At 37.3% G+C, this 21784-nt stretch overlaps 1 protein-coding gene across 1 annotated transcript in view; it reads right to left on the reverse strand.

Annotated features, from left to right (window-relative positions):
* The window catches only part of LOC140237437 (cilia- and flagella-associated protein 337-like), an 87370-nt gene that overhangs the window by 49392 nt on the left and 16194 nt on the right, over window positions 1-21784 (reverse strand). Inside the window, exons 6-16 of the mRNA XM_072317363.1 lie at window positions 19418-19483; window positions 18416-18450; window positions 16159-16282; window positions 15419-15521; window positions 13929-14016; window positions 12581-12714; window positions 10307-10405; window positions 7359-7461; window positions 6846-6910; window positions 4203-4267; window positions 3158-3317 (exon numbers count right to left, since the gene is read on the reverse strand). Of these exons, the coding sequence (XP_072173464.1) occupies window positions 3158-3317; window positions 4203-4267; window positions 6846-6910; window positions 7359-7461; window positions 10307-10405; window positions 12581-12714; window positions 13929-14016; window positions 15419-15521; window positions 16159-16282; window positions 18416-18450; window positions 19418-19483 (1042 nt within the window). The remainder of the gene's footprint in view (window positions 1-3157; window positions 3318-4202; window positions 4268-6845; window positions 6911-7358; window positions 7462-10306; window positions 10406-12580; window positions 12715-13928; window positions 14017-15418; window positions 15522-16158; window positions 16283-18415; window positions 18451-19417; window positions 19484-21784) is intronic.

The raw sequence follows: 21784 nt of genomic DNA on the forward strand, positions 1-21784 counted from the left end.
TGTGTGTGTGTATGTGTATTGTGTTAAGTGTATAATTGCTATGATTATCTCAGGGTCTCAGCTTTTGTATAAGGCCTCCGCCTTTCTGCTGATTCCTTGCACTTGCACAATTTCTCTTTTTTTTTGTACATGAAGTGTCATGATCTTTGTATCGTCTTGTTTTGTGATGTATCTTTGTATGTTTTATGCCAAGTGAAGTGTCATGATTTTGTGTAAAATGTCTGTGTATCTCACATTCTCTGTAATATGGCATAGACAAACAAATGAAAACTGGCTGATGAACGAAGCTTTTCTTCTGTGACATAAAATGAATACAAAGAATAAGAATAATAATGCTTCATACTCATTGTCAATACACTAAGAAGAAGTTCTGTTTGTCTAACTTATGCATACATCTACAACATAAAATAAACTAGAAATGTCGCTATGGCGACTGGTATGCCTCCGCCATAATGCATGGTTCTCCTAATAGGTGTACAGTACAAGCTTAGGTCTTCACAACGTGTGATGACAGTTTCACATAACTGGGAAAATACTAAAATGACAGGTTTGTCACAAATGTGTTGAATGTTCACTTTCCTTGAACTAGGTTTGCTATTTTGTCTAAGAGTACATGTATATGGGACATTCTCCCAAAAAGTGCGCAAAACTGCGATTTTCGTGTCGCCAGCATGTTCATACAGTTTAAATCGATATTTTATCCCTCAGAAATCAATTTTTTTATATTAAATTCATCCAAGAGGTTAGACCTGTAAAATACATATCAATAAAGCTATTGGGACATCCAGGATAATATTAGAAATACGATTCGAAGTTTGATGTAACCCTAAACACCCCATGTCGCCAGAATAGGAAGTGCTCATATAACAAGTTGTTGCTTGTTAAAATATCATTCAAATCGAATCTTTTGTCAGTACCTAATTCCATTGCCCCTCAAGTGCCTGAATGACAAATAATATTACATAACAATATCATGTTTTTATATTTCTCTAAAAAATAATTTATATCATGTCGCCAAATCGCAGTTAGATACGTTACCTTTTCTCAGACTCTCGAGAGAAGATCAAAGTAATGCCGTATAGCAGTGCAATTTCATGTGCTAAACAAGGAAAAGTAGAAATTACGCGGTGCGTAATATATGTCCCCGCCGAAAATTTAAATCTTTGGACTGGCATCAATGAGTTTGTTGCAGCTAAAGATATATATATTATTTAAGTAGTATTTTGTTATTGAAGCCCTCACCTAGTGCCATCACGTAAAGCAAACGGAATCGAAATCGGGTTAGAAATGGCGAAGGAGTAGCATTTTGTAGCCAATGTACAATAAAGTCAAAAGTCAAGGTCAAAGGTCAAAGAAGTCAAAGGTCAAAATTCTGTGTAGAAGTTTTGAAGCCCTCACCTAGTGCCATCACATTAAGCGAATGGAATCGAAATCGGTTTAGAAATGGCGAAGGAGTAGCATTTTGTAGCAAAATGTACAATATAGCTAGGTCAAAGGTCAAGGTCAAAGGTCACAACTGAAATTCTGTGTAGAAGTTTCAAAGCTCCCATGTAGTGCTATCATATAAAGCAAACAGAATCAAAATTGGCTCATAAATGACAGAGAAGTAGCAAATTGAACATTTTGATCACACACGGAAGCACACACGGACACACACACACACACGGACACACACACGCACGGAGCCCGTTTCATAGTCCCCTGCTCGAACTCGTTCGGCGGGGACAAAAAAATGAAGCCATAGTTCAATTCTCTACATTTCTCTTAGTAAAAACAAATTTAACAAGGAAAAGTAGAAATTACGCGGTGCGTAATATATGTCCCCACCGGAAGTAGCATTTTGTAGCAAAATGTGCAATATAGGTAAAAAATCAAGGTCAAAGGTCAAAGAAGTCAAAGGTCAAAATTCTGTGTAAAAGTTTTGAAGCCCTCACCTAGTGCCATCACATAAAGCAAACGGAATCGAAATTGGGTTAGAAATGGCGAAGGAGTAGCATTTTGTAGCCAATGTACAATACAGGTCAAAAATCACGGTCAAAGGTCAAAGAAGGCAAAGGTCAAAATTCTGTGTAAAGTTTTGAAGCCCTCACCTAGTGCCATCACATAAAGCAAACGGAATCGAAATTGGGTTAGAAATGGCGAAGGAGTAGCATTTTGTAGCCAATGTACAATACAGGTCAAAAATCAAGGTCAAAGGTCAAAATTCTGTGTAGAAGTTTTGAAGCCCTCATCTAGTGCCATCACACAAAGCAAACGGAATCGAAATCAGGTTAGAAATGGCGAAGGAGTAGCATTTTGTACCAAAATGTACAATATAGGTCAAAAATCAAGGTCAAAGGTCAAAATTCTGTGTAGAAGTTTTGAAGCCCTCACTTAGTGCCATCACATAAAGCAAACGGAATCGAAATCAGGTTAGAAATGGCGAAGGAGTAGCATTTTGTAGCAAAATGTACAATATAGGTCAAAAATCAAGGTCAAAGGTCAAAATTCTGTGTATCACTTAGTGCCATCACATAAAGCAAACGGAATCGAAATCGGGTTAGAAATGGCGAAGGAGTAGCATTTTGTAGCAAAATGTACAATATAGGTCAAAGGTCAAGGTCAAAGGTCACAACTGAAATTCTGTGTAGAAGTTTCAAAGCTCCCATGTAGTGCTATCATATAAAGCAAACAGAATCAAAATTGGCTCATAAATGACAGAGAAGTAGCAAATTTAACATTATGATCACACACGGACGCACACACGGACGGACGCACGGACGGACGGACGGACGCACGGACGGACGCACGGACACCGAACGTACGGAGCCCGTTTCATAGTCCCCTGCTCGAACTCGTTCGGCGGGGACAACAAATGGAAATTAGTTGATAAATGAAGTATTTTTTCCAATTTTGAAAATTATACAAATGACCCTGTGAGATTTAATTGAACTCTAATTTAGTCTGATCATATAATTTTTTAAAAACAAAAATTGGACAAGAAATGACAAAGAAGAAGCATTAGTAGCTTGTGGATGGCCAACATATGCTGGATGACCGAAGCCAGACAATGGACATTGGACACCTTGCCATGATGGTATAACCTTATCGGACCTATTCTGGTCAAATGAGCTAACAGAGCTTGGTTCTTTCTATTCAATGTGATATAAGAACTCACTCTCTGTTCCTTTTGGGAACATTCCAGCAATCCTTTGCAAGCAGACTTGGAGCTGTACATCCCAGATTCTCAAGACCTTATCCTTGGAGAAGCTGATCAGCTGCCCTCGGGAAAAGTTGAACTGGACATGCATCACAGGAGCCATGTGACCACGCAGAAGCTAGTTACATTAGACACAAAAGACATTAGTTTGACAACAAAATGTTTGTCTTCTTTTCTTGCCTGGAAAATATCCACACTTCATCATGCTGTGAAGTATCTAGTTGTTGCTTTTTAATTGGCATAACATGTCTCATCCCCACACTGTTTGTCCCACTCCAGACTGATTTATGCTTTCATGATTTGACACCTCAGAAGAATATTCAATCAAGTCTGACAGAATGGAGAAAACATACAACTAGGACTAATTCACATTTAGTCATTTATCCAGGATATGTCTTGAAATAAACTATTAGGCTGGTGCAGGTATTTTTCTCCCTTTTAATATATCATATTTCTATTGCTCTCTAATGTCTAATCTTTTCAATGTAAAAGTATACACGTGTGAGAAACAAACTGAATGTGTGAACTTTTGTTCTTCTATATATTTGTAACACATCACGCTTTGTTCGCCAACTGGCAAGCTAGCTAAAGTGCTCTCTTCATTCACTGGCAAAGATGTCTACAAACTAGTTGTCACTGAATATAGAGAACGTTATCCTTCTAATCCCTATTCTATTGGAATCCCATTTTCTTTGCTCATTTCTTTGTTCATTTATATCAATCTTTATTGTGTCACTATGGCCTTCCACTTGAACCAAGGCACACTGCTACACCTTAGTGGGCTTTATGCTAATCTACAACTACTTTGTAGGTAAATTTTGGATGGATTACTGAATGGTGAAAAAGAAAGCTTGGCAAGTTTAGTGAAGTACCTTAGTGGGCACATAAAGGGTTGATTGACTTCTGCTCTATTAAAAAGTTTTCATATGAATGCATGTTTTTTGTTTGTTTGTTTGTTTTTTTTCCAAAGAGTGCACAGAAACAAATCTGAATAAATACTCACCCCAACAGCCTTTGAGACAACATATGGGTTCCACAGACACACGTGATGGTCTACTCCAGCAGTGGCTGTACAAATCAAGAAAATCCACTTCAACATGCTTTAAGACCTCTTAGAAACATGTACATTTACATAGGATTTACGACAGCAACACTGCAAACTTTTCAAATCATTTATGGATGAAAAATAATCTAACCACAATAAGAAGTTGAATTGAATAAATTTGGCAAGGTGCAGCAACCAATTATTACAAACCAAGTGGAAAGTAATAAGAATTTCATGACCATGATAAATGCAGCAGGTGGTTTAAACATAGCATCTCAAGTTTCAACCATAGACCTAGAGATGATTTTTTTTTTCCATTTTCAGACAGGCACATTGCTTCTACATACACAAAGTGGTGTTCATTGCCTTTACATGCAACATGCAAATAACACAAACATTGCTATACCTTGAGCAGGTTCCATTGAAAAAAAAGGTTGCTTTGGAGGAAACAATTGTACAAATCAAAGAGCATCAGGCCAGCAATGCCACAACTGCATTTTCATTCGACATTACATAACTTTTGGTGTGTATGTGTGTTTTTTCAGATATCTGTCTGATTTTCTTTAATTCTCCTTTAACCCTATTTTAAAGGACAAGTTCACCTTCATAAACATAAGGATTGAGAGAATGCAGCAATATTAGTAGAACACATCAGTGAAAGTTTGAGGAAAATTGGGCAATCGATGCAAAATTTATGAATTTTTAAATTTTTTGTGTTGGAACCGCTGGATGAGGAGACTACTAAGGCTCGTGATGTCATATGAGTACAACAGTATAAAGAAAATGTAAAGAAAATTCAACATATTTTCATTTTTTTCGCATAATAAAAGAGCACTTGACTTGTCTCTTTCTAAAGGCAATGGGAATAATATTACCCATAACATATGTCAGTAACGAGTCAAGGGAATGTGTACTTTTTTTCAAAAGATAAAATTTTGTGAAATTCTCTTTATATTTTCCTTATATTGTTGTACGCATGTGACATCATACACTGCAGTAGTCTTCTCATCCAGCGGTGACTGCACAAAAACTTCAAAAATTCATAACTTTTGAACGGATTGTCCGATTTTCCTCGAACTTTCAATGATGTGTTCTACAAATATTGCTACATTCTCTCAATCCTTATGTTAATGAAGGTGAACTTGTCCTTTAACTGGGCTATTTGAGACCAAGTTTTTACTGGGGGGGGGGGGGGGGTCCATTTGAACCCCCCCCCCCCCCCCTTCAGATCTCGGCCGCCAATCGCGTGATCGTCGCGAAATTTTGCCTGAAGATAGAGCCAGATGTCAACTACAAGATTACATGGTCATACAATAGAAAAAAAATTGGCTTTCTATTTTTAGTATATTAATTATGCAAATTTACGCATGAAATCATATTTTCACCTATAACTCCATTTAAATGACTGAAGGATCACTAAATTTTTGTGTCAGAGTTCCTCAAGACACATCAAACAATTTTCTTGTAAAAAAATAGCAAAATCAAAATTAGTTTCTTTTGTTTTTTTATTGTTTTGTTAATTTCTTATGTATTTTATTGTTTTTCGACCTTTTGTTTTCTATTGTTTGTTTTTTTTGCCAAAATTTGTTGCAGGCACTTTTTAAAGCTTATCTACACTAGAATTGATTAATTTCAGTTATCAAAAGTTGAAATAATCTAATTTATATCAATTTAACAAAAAAAAAAAAAAAACCACTGACAATTTGCATTGGATTTGCACACGATATCATGAATTTGAGCCGTTTTCGGGTTGACATGCATATGCAAAACGTTACGTAACTTCAGAACAGAGTACCCGGACGTTGCAAATTTGGTCTCAAAATATGCGGGAGACTTCAATGAAAAAAGTCATGAAACGACGCGGCAAAATCTTTGCGCATCGCGGAATCGTGGCGCGAAATGTCGAGGGGGGGGTCAATTTAACCCCCCCCCCCCCGTTGGAATAGGGTTAATTCTCTTTTTCTTTAATTCTTAGTCTGATTTATACCACTCACATAACAGTATCTGCAGCATATTTCTTAGTTTTCTAATAATTATGTCAAGAAGTAGAAATAATTTTGGAGTTTTTCTGTGTACAAAATTTACATAAATTAACACATGAACATACTGAAGATTTCACATATCTCTTCACATATCTTTTCTTGCTGGAAAATTAATGCTTGCTGTACATTAATTTGGATTTATCTAATGCTCCCTACATAATGAAACTACCACATTATCTGAAGAAGAGGTAGCATCATAATGTATGGAAAAACCTGGCTATGCAGATCGTCATTGCATATGTGTACAGTCTGTCTGTAAAGAGGGGAGTCACTGGTCCTAAAATTACATTGTACTTTCTTTTATTTCAATTTCTGTTTGTAAATCCACACTTTTTAATGTATGCATGTATTATATATTGTTCGTTATACTTTGTAATTCTGTATATCCTTTGCATATCTTCATTTTTATTTCCATGATTATGAGGAAATAAATTGAATTGAATTGAATTAAATTGAATTTCATACCTGTAAAGGAAAATGATTTCAGGCCAGTCACTATCAAACAAGCCAGGATACGAAAATGGTTGTATTCACACCAAAACTAAGAGACAATACATACCGATGAGATTCAGTCCTTCATGGTAGGCAAATGCATTCACTCCTTGTGAGATGTTGAATGAATTCCTGTCAAATAAACATTGAAATGTAGTCAGAGATAGAACATCATTGCTATGTAAGTAACATAGCAAACAAGAGACCAAGTTCCATCCATTCTTACAGCCTGTCACCTAGGAAGAATACAGCAAACTTGGAGCTTTGGAGGGACATCCACAGGGGCATGCTATCCAGTTGAATATTCAATTACACTGGCAGTAATACCTGCTAAGTTTGTACAAATTTGTCCATGTGTTTTAAAAGAAGAAGATCAAGATGTGAAATCTGGTCCTCAAATTGGTCCCAGCCCCAAGGAGCCCCCCCCCCCCCCCCATGTGCAAAGAACAAAACAAAACAAACCAACACAACTCAACCATAAAATCTGTACACTCATCAATCTTCCTTGGCAGACAGTAGATGAAATTCAAAAATTATCAAGCTTTGGAATGACTGGACAAAGACAAGCAGGAAGCCTTACGTTTTCATCTTTTGCTTGGCTTTCTCAATCCATCCCAGCACCATGGCACTTTGGTAGGTGGTAGAGCATGAGATGAAGCAGTTGAGGTGTTGAGCATACCTCACTATCAATAAATAACAAAAGTAAAATTCTTGTGGAATGTCAGACGCTATATATCTAAGTTTCTACAGTATTCGTAGCAGATGAAGTTCATACTAATGAACTGATAATAAAATTAAGATACATTTCTATAGTGCAGCTATGATACACTAAGAATGAGACGGTCTTAAAAACATTTTCAAAATCCAGAGCTATCAAAAAACTATATCACTACTTAAACAATGATGTATTACATCCTCTATTAGTCTATGGCTTCCCCAGTATTCCTGTCCTTCATTTAATCCACTTAATCTCACTTGAACATTTTGGTGAAAACATATTTCATTCTGATTGTTAAAGTTTTAAAAAGAGTTCTAGTAAACACTTAATACAGTAATGGGCTTGCAATTTTTACATAGCTAGAATATTTATCTTTCTGACAGTGTAATTACACCAGTCCTTGTCTGAGACAAAGATAAATCACCCTATTGCAATCTATGTTAAAATCTTTGAGTAAAATTTCTCCAATATATGGCCAAACTGCCAAAGAAAATTTTCTGTTAGTTATTTTCAGGATATTTACTGTATACGGTGTTATTTTCGCGTATAGATATCTTCGCGAATGAGGAGGTCAGGGACATTTTCGCGAAATGTTATTTTCTTGAGCTGACAGAGAGGCCTTCATAAGTGCACTAGGTTACCTTAGTGCATGGTGACATTTTCACATGTTGTTAAATTCACAGTTCAAGTATGAATCGCAAAATTTACGAAAATTAAACCCTCGCGAAACTAACAGCTTATACAGTTTTCAATTTCATTGTTCTTAAATAATATATTTAAACATTTTACTTTTTCTTTATACATTGTTTTAGTACATCGAAAAAATAGCATTTCCGAAGAAAAACTTTCTGGAGCATCAATTTTCATAAAAGAATTTGGTCCCGTGCAAATAACCTGCTAGTGGGCAATTAATTCAACGTTATGGTTTTAAACACGTTTACAACATTCCCGTATCTATATTTTTCTCTCAAAGAATCCTTGACATTTGTTACTCATATATAGTTCTGAGATATATCTGATCTAAAAAATAAGAAAAAATGATTATCACTTCCAGTTATTTTATTTCAGTACAAATTTTCATAAAAGAACATAATCCCTTGCAAATTACAACGTATCTCTCCTACAAGATAGTCATTTTTATTGCACGGTTCTTTGATAAGTGTATCATTTGTATTTGATGCTAACAACTGTTCAAAGCATTCTTTATTTTACTCACTTTCTTCGTACCATACTGCTCTGGACCCATTTTCGATCCCTTCTAAAGAATGACTGTATAATTCCTTAAAATTAGCTTATTTAAACAAACAAAACACACACATACACAACTAATATGCTGCTCTTCTTTCTCCCACCACTGCCTACTCCAAGTATGAATAACAAACAAACAAATACTTTAAAAATGTGGAAATTTTCACTGTGTTGAAATTTTTGCACATTTTGCGCAACTAGAAACTAGCATGAAAACAAAAGCACATGAATATTTTTGTTTGCCATATGTTCCAGTAGTTGATATCTTGATTACGCAGAATTAAAAACACACAAAACTCTTCTTACCGGATCGAGCGTGAAAAAAATTAGTCGCGCGAAAATATCCACTATTACAGTATAGTGTGAAGGTGTAGCACAGCCATAATATGTCTGCAAAAGTATAACAAATGTTTAGACTACACTGTAGGTACTTTTCTAACATCCCCTTACACAATGAAAAACAGACTAATGGCACAAGGACACAATTATCTTTTGTAATCATTAACATTCAGCAGGTTCCGTGGTACAGCTGTACTCTCTAGAGATTCAAACACAATCTTCCTGTGTCATCCACACAGTCCTTTTTTTCCCCCTTAGACTGAAACAAACAAACGAAACAGAAGAAAACTAAAAATGTCCCTATGCAACTACTATGCCTCCGCCATATCACATTATTCTCCCAATAGGTCTGTGGTACATTTTGACAATGTCAGACAAGTTTCACATGATTGCAAAAAAAAAAAAAATAATAATAATAATAAATAAAAAAATGAAATGACATATTTGAAAGTTTGGCACAACCATGAATGTACATTCCTTGGACTAGGTCTCATTACGATGGCTAACATGTTTCAGGGAGCAAATATCTGGGAATTTGAAAACTTTTACTTGACCTTTGACTTCATGGACCACAACTTTCTTCAAATAATCACTTACTAATGATATCCAATTTCCAGAACAATACTTAGAGAAATATGGGAAAAAGTAATCTTTCAAAATTTTCACTTGATCCTTGATAGTTTAATTTAGTGGATGCACTGAATAATCTCTGAGGTAGTAAATGGCGACAAAGGTGAAATCTTAGCATTTTTCCTTGACCTTTCACCTCATGGTCCACAACTTTCTCTGTATAATCTCTATCAGTAGTTTTCATGAAAATACCTTTTAACAGGCATTGCAGAGATATGGGGGAAAAAGATATAACCTTGACCTTTGACCTTTTGTGTGTGCATCCAAAAGTTGATAGGCATAGCTTCCTCCATTCATACATATATGTGTGTGTGTGTGTATATATATATATATATATATATATATATATATATATACACATTTTTTTTTAAATACCAAATTTCACTTGGATACCTTAAATAGTTCTCATCCACAAAATCAATTTCCGACAGACGGAAAGATGGACGGACAACCAACAAACATAACGCCTCTGGTGGCACTTTGTGGCGGAGGCAGGAAAAAAAAAAAAATCATTTCTGAAATGAGAAGTGGCAATGATTAATTGAATGCACTTCTTTAATTGAGAATGAAAAATTTGTCCTGTTATCACTTGCCTTGCCTTGCCCACTCTGAGTGACCACTGTGTCTTATCAGGCGACAGTATTTGAACCTGTCTTTCATCAGTTGCTTGAAGCTCACATTCACTATTTGTTCTGAGAAAAAAAAAAGATGACACAGAAAAAAATGTTAAGTACATTTCTTCTGACTTTGAAATAAATATGGCAAAATATGAAAGATTGAATTTTTTTTTCAGACCATTTGTCAAATTGGCAATTTCTAAAAAAAGCTTTTGTCAAACATGAATACATGGAAGCTAGGACTTGCCAATGTACCTAAGAGCATGATTATGTCAGGCACGTAGGGAAAGAAGAGAAGTTTTATTCCAAAATTGCTTTAATAATTCGACTCTCGTTTTGTTTCTAAATTAATTTTCATTCATTACTGAACTGAATTATATTATTACAGAAAGGCTGCTGCAACATCTTTGTGATTCAAAAGTTACACTTTTACATGTACATAATTGTATTTTAGAGCGTTTAAGATCATTCATGTGAAAGAGAAGCTGGCGCACAAAGAAATCATTGACATCAAGGTAAAAGACTGGCAAACTTTGCACATATCAGACAGTTTCTCAATCATGAGCCGCATTCACACTAAGCATACTTTTACTGCCCGATATTTTGCTTTGCATACTTTGGGCGTCTGACCACAAACTTCTTGAGAAGTTACCAGTGAAACTTCCTGCATGCACTTGGGAAGTTTCTCACTTATCTCAAACTATGCCTAGTTTTGTGCAGTGTGACCACACATGGCTGAAGCTTCCAGAAGTTTGTCACATGATTAGGTTCATTTCATGCTGTTTATGCATACTGGGCATTATTTTGCACGCATACTGTTAAAGGTAAATATACCGTATGTCCCTCCAAAAATTACAACGGGACCCTACGCAATGATAACTTTAAAAGCAGTGAATCAATTCAAATACAATTTCAGGGTATGAAACTATAGCCATGTTCAGACGTATTTCTAGTCGGAGTAAAATTTTATGCCGCAGCAATTAAAATTCAGTTTTTATACTTATCTTGCCACGACCCTGTGTCCATGCCACACGACGGTCGTGGGAAGAAAGTCCGACCAATTTACCACAGCTTTCGCGGGGATCACCGTGGAGGTCGGTGTAACTTCCGGAAGTAGTAGCGCTGCGCATGTCAACCATACGATTGTTTTTTACCAGCGACATTTGTCTTCTCCATTCTTGTTGATGGGACTTTCTGAGCGCTAGCTTCTTCGTCGCGACCGACTAGGTTAGAATTGCATTACATTCGCGCACGTGTACTCGCAAAATGTCAACATATTGCGGTTTGACCCTGGAAGTTTTACCTAGGTCGAGAGGTATGTAAGTTCATAGATACTCCAAGGGCTTGTCCGCACGGGCAATTTACTCTGACTGGCTAGTCGTGGTAGCGAGATACTCCTGAGAAAACTCAGGAGTATCTTGGTCAGAGGAAGAGGTCGTGGTAAGTTCCTCCGACCGGAGGAAGTTACCACGATCTTGTTCAGACGGGCACTACTCCGACCTTTCCTCCGAAGTTACTCCGACTAAGCTTGACCCTTCCTCCAAAGTTACTCTGAACACAGCTTATGACTCATTGCCTACATTTTACAGAAAACCCCATTCAATTTGCTCCAGTGGTCATAGAGAAATGAGGAATATTGTAGAGCATGTCAGGAATCTCTTCCCTCCATGTTTGGCTATTGTGTTCACACATTAATATGCAGTTCCAAGAGCATCCAAATGCTAAACTTGGAAGAATCAGACTCATGACATGCTTTACAACAATCCATTTTTCTCTGTACCCGCTTAACCAAATTGAATGGGGTTTTCTACAAAAATAGAGCTATTAAAGATGTTATATTTCAAGACCCTGAAGTAGCATTTACAGTTTAATCATATTGGGAATTTTCAATGCAAAAATCCGATTGTAATTTTTTTTTTTTTGGACATACTATTATATTCTAGGAGGGTGAATGGTTTATGCCCATGTAGATCATGCATGTTAGAGCCTGAAACTACGGGAAGTTTTGCATCACTCAAACTACATGTAGTTGTCTTTGTTGCGTGATCAAGTGCTCACACTATGGGAAGTTATTGGGAAGTATTAAGTAGTTTTGTGTAGTGTGACCACAGCTATGGAACATAAAGAGAGATTGGTGCTTGTTGACTGTGACATCAGCAATTTTTACACTTAAATAACAAACAAACACACAGACAATTCTTTAACAAAATGAAGATGTCTGGAGTCAATATATATATATTTTTTTATCACCCTGCCCTTCTCCACCAGGCTGTTGTGGTCTGTCAAACAGTGCTATATTTGCTGAAGTGAAGTGGAAAGCATTGACATGCCCACCAGTATCTCCCATCACTAGAATGGCTTCATTGGAGTTCTTTGGGTTGCTCCTATGTAAAAACAAAACAATCAAACGAGCAAAGTGTGAGTGTGCATTTGTATCAAATTGAAAATCTCTATATGACTGTTCATGAAAAAAAAAAATCAATGGCAATGGCTGAAACATAAAACGGAGAACTCTGTTTCTGTCTATATCTGACAAAAAGGATTATTGCCAACAAAACTGCCCATGTGTTGCTGAGATGGCAAACATTGCAAAGCTTATCATTGATGATGCTCTAGTGTAACATTTACAAGGCAACATCATACATTTGAACCAGCTCCTGATTAAAGAAATAATTAGGAAGACGTACACATCTGAGATAATTGCAAAAGTTTAACTTGCACTAGATGGTTCAACAAAAGCGAGATACAATGACCATCATCTGCCAGAAGCATGTTAAGGCAGACTGCATGATTCAGCTAATACCATTACAAATACTGACAATGAACAGTCTATCTCCAATCTGGTAAGAAGTTATTTGAAGACAGAGACTCTTCTCCACAAGCTGGTAAGCATGATGTATGACAGTGACCCTTTGTCATAACACTGCTGCAAGACTTCCAAATTTCATGTGTCAGAAATCATTGACCTAAAATCTTATCTCATCTAAAATTTACATTCAAACTATCTCACTCATCAATCAAACAATCTTTATTGCTGATGCAGAAGTCCTCTAGACATACACTTGTAACTCTGCTCTCTTAATACTGCTAACTGTGATACAGATATTTTCATGGTGTACTCATTGCATCAACTCATAATTCATATGAAATTCATCATACATGTAGTCACAAAGCATTTAAACCATCCTCTTTACATACCGGTATATGTCATAAGATTGACGAAAACTGATACAATCCCATAAAGAATTATGTTTCTGATTTAGGCGAGTCAGGATATTCACCCAGGTTATCATTTCTGTGTTTGTGATACACCTCCCCCCCCCCCCCAAAAAAAAAAAAAAAGAGAAGAAGAAGAGGAAAAAAAAGGAATTTACGAAGACCTCTTATTGTTACAGAAATAATATAACTGCAGCTGATAATAAACATGCAGAAAATGAACCCCAGAAAGTCAGATTTCTCTGATAAGTGATACACAAGCGTACATTACAGAGCATGACTCCGTAAAACACAAAATTATTACCGAGCATTCTGCTGGTGTACATACCAAATGATGCAGGGGAGATTTACTGTAAGAGGTGTGAGTGAAAACTAAACTCACCAGTGATCCATGCTGAGAGGGGTGTGTTCAAGCCCATACACTCTGTACTGTACATTGAACTCCAGTTTGGAACTCAGATCATAAAACACTGAAAAGAAGGCCCAAATGAATAGTACGCACTGCAGCGTCATCTGAATATTTGGTGCTTTTTACAAATTGAAACACCATGTTCCAAAAGGTTTTAACAAGGGTTGACATAACTCCTAGTAAATGCACTTTAGACAGAAGATTGTAGTCAATGAAAATCTTGATGCCTCTATATACATGTAGCCCAAAGCTCACTAAATTTAAGGCCCCGTCACGCTGCCCAAAAGTTGCGTAAACGCATGAATCACGTAAGAAATTCGAGCCTTATGCGATACATGCGCGATTTGCACATTTCCTGAGTTTGTCTGAGGTGGAACCTTCGTAGTTGTCCGCCAATGTGCGCCGGATCGGCACTTTACACGATTCCAGGTTTTGAGCAGCTCAAAACTCGGCTTCGCATAAAAGTTTATGCAGTATTGCGCTGTTTTACATAATTTTTGCGTAGTTTCCGTAGTTCTTACGCCGATAATGCGCGAAATATGCGTGGAATATCAGTGATCATTCGCGAAAATGTTGCCGCTATCGCGTTCATGCGCAAATATTGCGCGATTCATACGCAGTTCATTAGTGATAATGCGCAGACTATGCGTGGTTTACCATGGACCTCAGTCGTCACACACAACCACGTATTCGCCCTATCTGAGGCCTTTGCGTGCCTATGCGCTGAAAGTGCGTGGTTTGTTAGTGATTTTTGTGTGATCTTTCCGTAGTTCTTGCGCAATTCATCAGTGATTTTCATTGCGTAAATCAGCGAAAATTCTCGACGGACAAGCATGCACAACCAAATTTCTTGCGTGATTTATGCGTTTACGCGACTTTTGGGCAGTGTGTTTGATTAATTGCCAAGCTACCATTGACATTAACAAATGAGAATATGTAAATCTAGATCTAATGCATACAATGTAATATATGTACATGGTTTTAAGCCAAAACAAATAAGAAAAATGATATCAAAGTAGTAATTTCTTTTTCAGAAAAAAATCTTCCACCCATAAAATTTTGATTTTTTTGTGACAATGTCATATTTACTCATATACACATATGTAAAGTTATATCAAGCTCCATTTGTTTGTTTGTCATCTTATGTAAACAAAACTCAGATGTTTGGATGGACAAACAGATGTACAAATAGATTATCAAGGTATAGATAAGGTTCCGTGACGTCAAATGACGCTTTGGCTGAGGGGCAAAAGTAAATTTCATGTGTATTACGCGCATGACTCAAGCACGGTGTACGCTTAGCGTATACCTGCCTGCCTATCATGAGACGTGGTTATGTAACTCTTACGCGCTTGCCCACTCGTATGGGGTTCCCCTTACGCAATTTTTGCCCCTCAGCATGACTTGGTGACGTCATTGGAACCTCGTCTATTAATAAACAACAATAAAATGCTGAACGTTACCGATCTCCTTGCTCGTAAATGCAAGAGCTATCTTGTTGATGTTTTGGAGGACAACAAATGTTGTGACCCACACGTCTCTTGGCTTTACTGATTCATTGCTAATCTACATAAGACAAAATAAGAAACAAAAGAAAAGAGGAAAGATATGGAAAATAAACATGATGGCATAAAACTGATATTAAAAATGATGAGGTAATGACAACAGTGTCTCAGTAACAAAGCTAGAGTTTTAGTCTTGAGATTGGATCACTATGAAAATTTGTGAATAACGGTTTGCTTTCAAATCATTTTATCTCTCACATGGCTGTCTTTGAGGCTTTACATTGTTTGGTCTGTCTGATAACTTCCATATGAGCAACAGTAAATCACAACCCAGTTTCGATCTGACTTTTTTCAAATCTATGCAGGAACATCACAGTACATACAAGGAATGTGGTCCACTGCTTGATAGGACACTGTACATTCTGTGTGTTTAGTTAAAATCCCATTGTCAACAGTGCTAAGTCTGCTGCCAAAGCTGTTCAGTTATACAGTTGCGAGTGTAGTGCATTCACAGCCCTACACTACACTTTTAGGCATGATAGTTCCTTGCCATTATATGATATCTTACTTTGTGGACTCATGACTTTAATAACAATTAATCTGCATAGTTCTACTTTATAACTGCAGCTGATACATGCCCTTTGGCTGTGCACATATTCACACCCCAGATTAGCTATAGATGTGTCTCCATTTCTCACCTTGATCGATTTCTGCGTTCTTAGCTGACTGTCAAATGTTGATATACTGCCTTCTTTGCTCACGATGATATAGCGAGATGTATTCTTGATGTATGCTACCTTCTGCACAACATCCTTGTGAGGACTTGTGGAACAGAATAACCAGATATTACTAATGGTATGTACACTAACATGCACAAAATCATGTTTAATATACATCTGAAATATAACTTCATGTTTTCAATAGAAGTAAAATCTTTGTATCCTTGAATGAGCAATCTGTATCATTGATAGCATTGGCTCTAGCTCTGCAATAAATCAAATCAAAATTAATCAGTCTAGAAACTTCAGTCGTTTAATCCAAAGTACAATTATGTCTTGCAATCTAAGTCATTTTGACTTTGTGCAGCATTATTGTTGGAGTACAATGTTCATGAGGCATTGAGTGTAATGCAGGGGCCGCAACACCGGGTGGGGGGGGGGGGGGGCTTCAGCCCCCCACACTTTTGGTTCGTAAAAAACAAAACAAAAACAAAATGGAAAGAAAGATTAAAAAAAGGGAAAAAATCAGGGAAAAAAATCACAACACCCATGAATTTGAATATCCAAAGATTCCGCCCTTACATAAAGTTCCCGTCTAAGCACCGGTGTAGCAAGGGGGGGGGGGGGGAGGGTGATGGGGGCGGTCGCCCCCTAGGGCCTTAAGATTCTGAATACTATAGTAATTCTGAGTGCACAAGACTTATCACTTTTACATTCCGAAAAAATCAATAGTTCCCTCATGTACAAGGGTAATATCCCCTTTTGATCAACCCTTTCCTCTCTCAGTTCCCCGATCATTTTTTTTTTTTTTTTTTTGAGGGGGGGGGGGGGGATGATTTCCCAAATATTCTATCAAATATGCGTATATGAGATATCTCAATTTCAACTTTGCCACCCTCCCACTGATTGGTCCCCTTAGACTTATTACACTTTGGGGGATGACAATTTCCGAATTTCCCACAAAAAGTGTGCTTCAGATCGCTTTTTTTCAATTTTAAAAATGCAAAAGCTCTGTAGAGCAGGAGGGGGTATCCCCCTCCCACATCCTTCCTCTCTACCTTACTGGAATTTGTACATACACACAGATGATGCACACGCGGAATAAGAGCTAAATGACATGATTTTGCCATTAACACTTCCCTGAAGAACAAGCCCTAATTATTTCCATTCTTATTTTTTTTTTTTTTGGGGGGGGGGGGAGGGGGGGGGGGAGGGGGGGGGGGCTAGAAAAAATTCAAAGTATTGCACCAAAAGTTTGCACCAGATCGTTGAATTTCAGGTCTGAAAATGTAAAATCACCTCTGTCAAGGAGGAGAAATATCCCTTATGTACACCCTCGTGTGCATGCCTTTTCTGTTTGATTGCTTAACAGACAGCGTTCATGAAATTCATTGTAAGAATTACTGTAATACAAGACGTTTATTTAAATGCTATCACTTTATAGGCAAATTGGTCAATTAATCCACATCAAAATATCCTGCTACCTTAAACAAGTGGGGCCGTTTCAAGTTGATAAAACATGCATCAAATCGCACCATTTACAACATCAAAATGCAAAAAGTTCTCACCGTGGGAGGGGGACAGCCCCCTTTTGACCTTGACAACCCCCCCAGTCCCGCAGCCCCCCCCCCCCACACTGAAAAACGTTCCGTGGCCCCTGTAATGAATGAGTAACATCTACCCATGCAATGCCTCCCCCCCCCCCCAAAAAAAAAAAAAAAGGTCTTGCATATGTATAATAGGGATGGCTTCAATTAAAATTGAATGACTAAGTAGTCAGCAATCAGTCTGTGTTCCCATAACCAACTCTAAAAACGGTCATATGATACATGTACGTACATGTATTACCGTTCAATGACTAACGCCAATCACAAAAAGGTTGCCAACACCACAAGGACATTTTGTCAAAAAGGCCAATCTGATTATACGACTGATTGTCAAAATACTAGTTTTGTTATCAATTACATGTAGCTTTTTTTAGTCAAGGGACATATTCGTCTGTGTTCATTTAGTCAAATCATCGCTGAAACTACATGGCATGGTTTTACATATTTGTATTCAAAATCAATCATACATTCCTATCACAATTTTCTTCAACATTAAATTGATTTAATAATTAAGACAGACTCAGGGCTGAGACAGACATTATCAAGTGCTATAGTAAATAATAAATTATCATCATTGTTTTTTTAAATCAAATACCAGTATATAACTTTCCACTTCTTCTCAGTCTTACCTGGGGAGGTGTTTAATATCCTTCCACTGGGGTACCTGAAAGTCATAGAAAATACCACTGATCATTACAGCTCAACTCTACCTGACAACCAATTTACACTTTGAGAGAGTTCACTCTCTCTTCACTTTATTTTTCAAGGTTGATAAGCCAAAATATGGACAAATTCCACTGAACACTATCTAAATGTTTACTGCAGACTGAAAATTTTCCTATGATAAATTCCACCCTTTGTCACAATCATTATTGAATGGGTTATTGCATCATAACAATTGGTGATGCTGTGTCCAAAAATATACAATTTCAAGTCGTTAGGCTGATGGGTGAAATACGAAGCTAATATTTCATATGCATTGTAATTTCAAAATTTACTATAAAATTGTAAAGTAATATTTTGCAGTAGCTGTGAAATCACACATCAAATCATTAACAGGCATTATACGTGATAGCTTACAAATTGAATAAATCAATCACATCTAATCAAAATATGTAAGTAATGGCATTTTGATTAATTCCTGGAATAAACAGTCATTATGGCATCCGAAGCAAGTTTCATTGCACTCATTCACTCTCAATAATTCTTTCTTGTTTGCTTTAGAAACACTTTGGATGAATGAAATACACTGTATATAGAGGCAGGTACAACCTTACAGAGCATAGACTAGCAGATTAGAAGTGGAAAAAAAAAAGCACTTTAACAAACTCTATAAAGATTATGTAACCTTGCTTGTCATGGAATACATTGTATCTCAGTGTCTTTGTATACATGCCATAATTCCACTGCCCAGATTGGGTTAAAGGCTAATATTCTTGGAGACTAGCCTGGTCTCCAGGGAGTTGCGAGAAAATCAAAAATCCAAAAAAAAAAAAAAAGAATAAAAAATTTTAAACCATAATTCCAATTTTTCCTAAGAAACTCACATTAGTATCTAGAGACAAGAGACCAAAATCAAACAAAAGACATTACATGCCATTCCAATACAATCTTCATACATACAGTAGTACCTGTGTTGACTTTACTCTGTCATCCTTCTCTACATACTCCAGAAGAAGGTGTGATGTAAACTTGTCCTGTGAAGATGATTTACAGGGCAAGATTGTGACATTTTGATGGGTATAATAGTCAGGAAATAGCATTTGTCTGATTGCAGTAAAAATCCATTATCCATTCATACTGATAATCTCATGTATGCCATTATTACTGATGCCTGTCGCATTTTGAACAAGAGACCAAGGAGTCTAGCACTCAGCTGAGCATCGATCATGAGTTCATCTCCCACAACATTCTTGCAGACTACGAGTCCTACTCATGAAGAACAAAGCAAAATTGGGAAGCTTTTGGGGACCTCCAGAAGGGCATGGTGTCTATTTACTATCACACATGCAATAAACAATACCTGCCAAGTTTGTAGAGAATGTGAATAGGTGTGAAAACTGGCCCCCAATTTAGTCCCAGCACCAAAGGGATAGTCCCTGGATCTGCTTCAAATAGTGTTTGAAGTGTATTTACTCAGAGCATTTCTGGTTTCATACAGGGGAGGGGGACTCTAGGAGCATAGTGCCTATTTTTACAAATACAGTAGTCTCTGCTTTAATCTGTTAGTGTCTGGCAGAGCATTCCTTACCCAATTATGCAGAGACTACAAAAAGATACTCCATACCAATCAAACACCTCTCTGAATCAGACACACAGCACACATCACACATGTCATTTACAGTCCCAGCTCATCTAGAATCACACAGCTGCCTTACCTGTGTCTGCAGCATAATTTTGCAGTCATTCATCGTGCAATCATTCATCATGCATGTGTCCTGATGAGTGCTTATCAGGCCACATGCATGTTTCTATTCATTTGCCATTTGAAACTAAATTCCTAAATGCATATATGCAGCCAAATGCTGCGACAAATTGCTGCAACTAATTTCGTCAGCTTATCAAGAAATGGGACAGGTTGCACAAAAAAAAAAAAAAAAATCAGCTGGTTCCAGAAGAAACAAGAACCCATCCCAGTGAATCTTGAAGAGAAACTACAGAAGCTGAAAAAGGACATCCAAGCACAGTCATGCACAGCCTACTGGAATCATGTAGAATCTCTCTTCACACCTCCTGACATATCAGATGAGTTTACCTGTATGAAAAGATTCTGGAGCTTTGTGAAAAACAACAGACTAGACAGCAATGGAAGTCCTTTGTTAAAGGAAGATGGAAAATCAGTGAAAAGTTCAAGGGAGAAGGCAGAGGTATTGAACCGCCAGTTCATGAAGGCGTTCACTCTGGAGACAAGTCAACTCTCAGATCTTCTCCCCATAGAGTCTCCCTATTCACCCATGTCAGAAATTAACATCACCACAGCAGGCATTAAGAAGATGCTGGACAGACTCCAACCTGGAAAAGCACCTGGATCTGAGGGAATCCCAGCCCTAGCTCTGAAGAAGTTATCTTGTGTAGTTGCTCCAGCACTTTGCGCAATCTTCCATCTTTCCTCCAAAACCAGGGAAATTCCACATGAGTGGTTATGGGAGAATGTGGTGCCTATCTTGAAGACGGGAGACAAAACGAACCTAGAAAACTATTGACCCATCTGTCTTGCATTTAAGCTGTTGGAACACATCATTGCTAGTAACATTATGAGAATTAGCAATAAAACCAACATCCTGCAATGACCATCAAAATAGCGTTCGTCGAAGACATTCCTAAGCTTCAACTTTTGAGCGAACAATGTCAGTGAGCTCTTGAAGAATATGAAGGAACACAATCAGACTGAAGTTATTGTGGCTGACTTCGGAAAAGCCTTCGACAAATTTGGACACAGGAGATTGCTTCTCAAACTGGAGTACTACAGCATCAGAGATGATAATATCAAGTGGATATCTAGCTTCCTGAACAACAGGAAACAACAAGTTGTACTGGAAGGCACAACTTCATCTCATGTGGAAGTAGGATCAGGTGTCCCTCAGGGTTTTCTGCTACTCTCACAAATTTGTTCTGCACAACATTGCATGAAGTTCAGAAGTGTACCATATTTGATTTGAATCACTTAAAGACTGGAAAAAGAACTTCACTGCAAAGGTTTGTCCTGATTTGGTGGCCATAATGCACTACTCCCATGGCAACACACTTCTGCTCCTCTTGTAAGTTTGTTCCACACAACTTTATATTACAGTAATGATATGTTTAAAGTTCTATCTTTTAACCTGATTTCAGTGAGATTCCAGACATAATGCCCTGTTACCATGGCAACACAATTTCCAATACTCTTGAAAAATGCATTTTACACACCTTGCACGTTTTTCATGTGTGCCAATTTCTTTGTGAATCACTTGAAGACATGGAGAAGCAGTTTTGATCCATAAGCCATATGCCTGATTTTG

The sequence above is a fragment of the Diadema setosum genome, chromosome 14 (assembly GCF_964275005.1).
Source record: "Diadema setosum chromosome 14, eeDiaSeto1, whole genome shotgun sequence".
In the NCBI taxonomy this organism is placed as follows: Eukaryota; Metazoa; Echinodermata; class Echinoidea; order Diadematoida; family Diadematidae; genus Diadema; species Diadema setosum.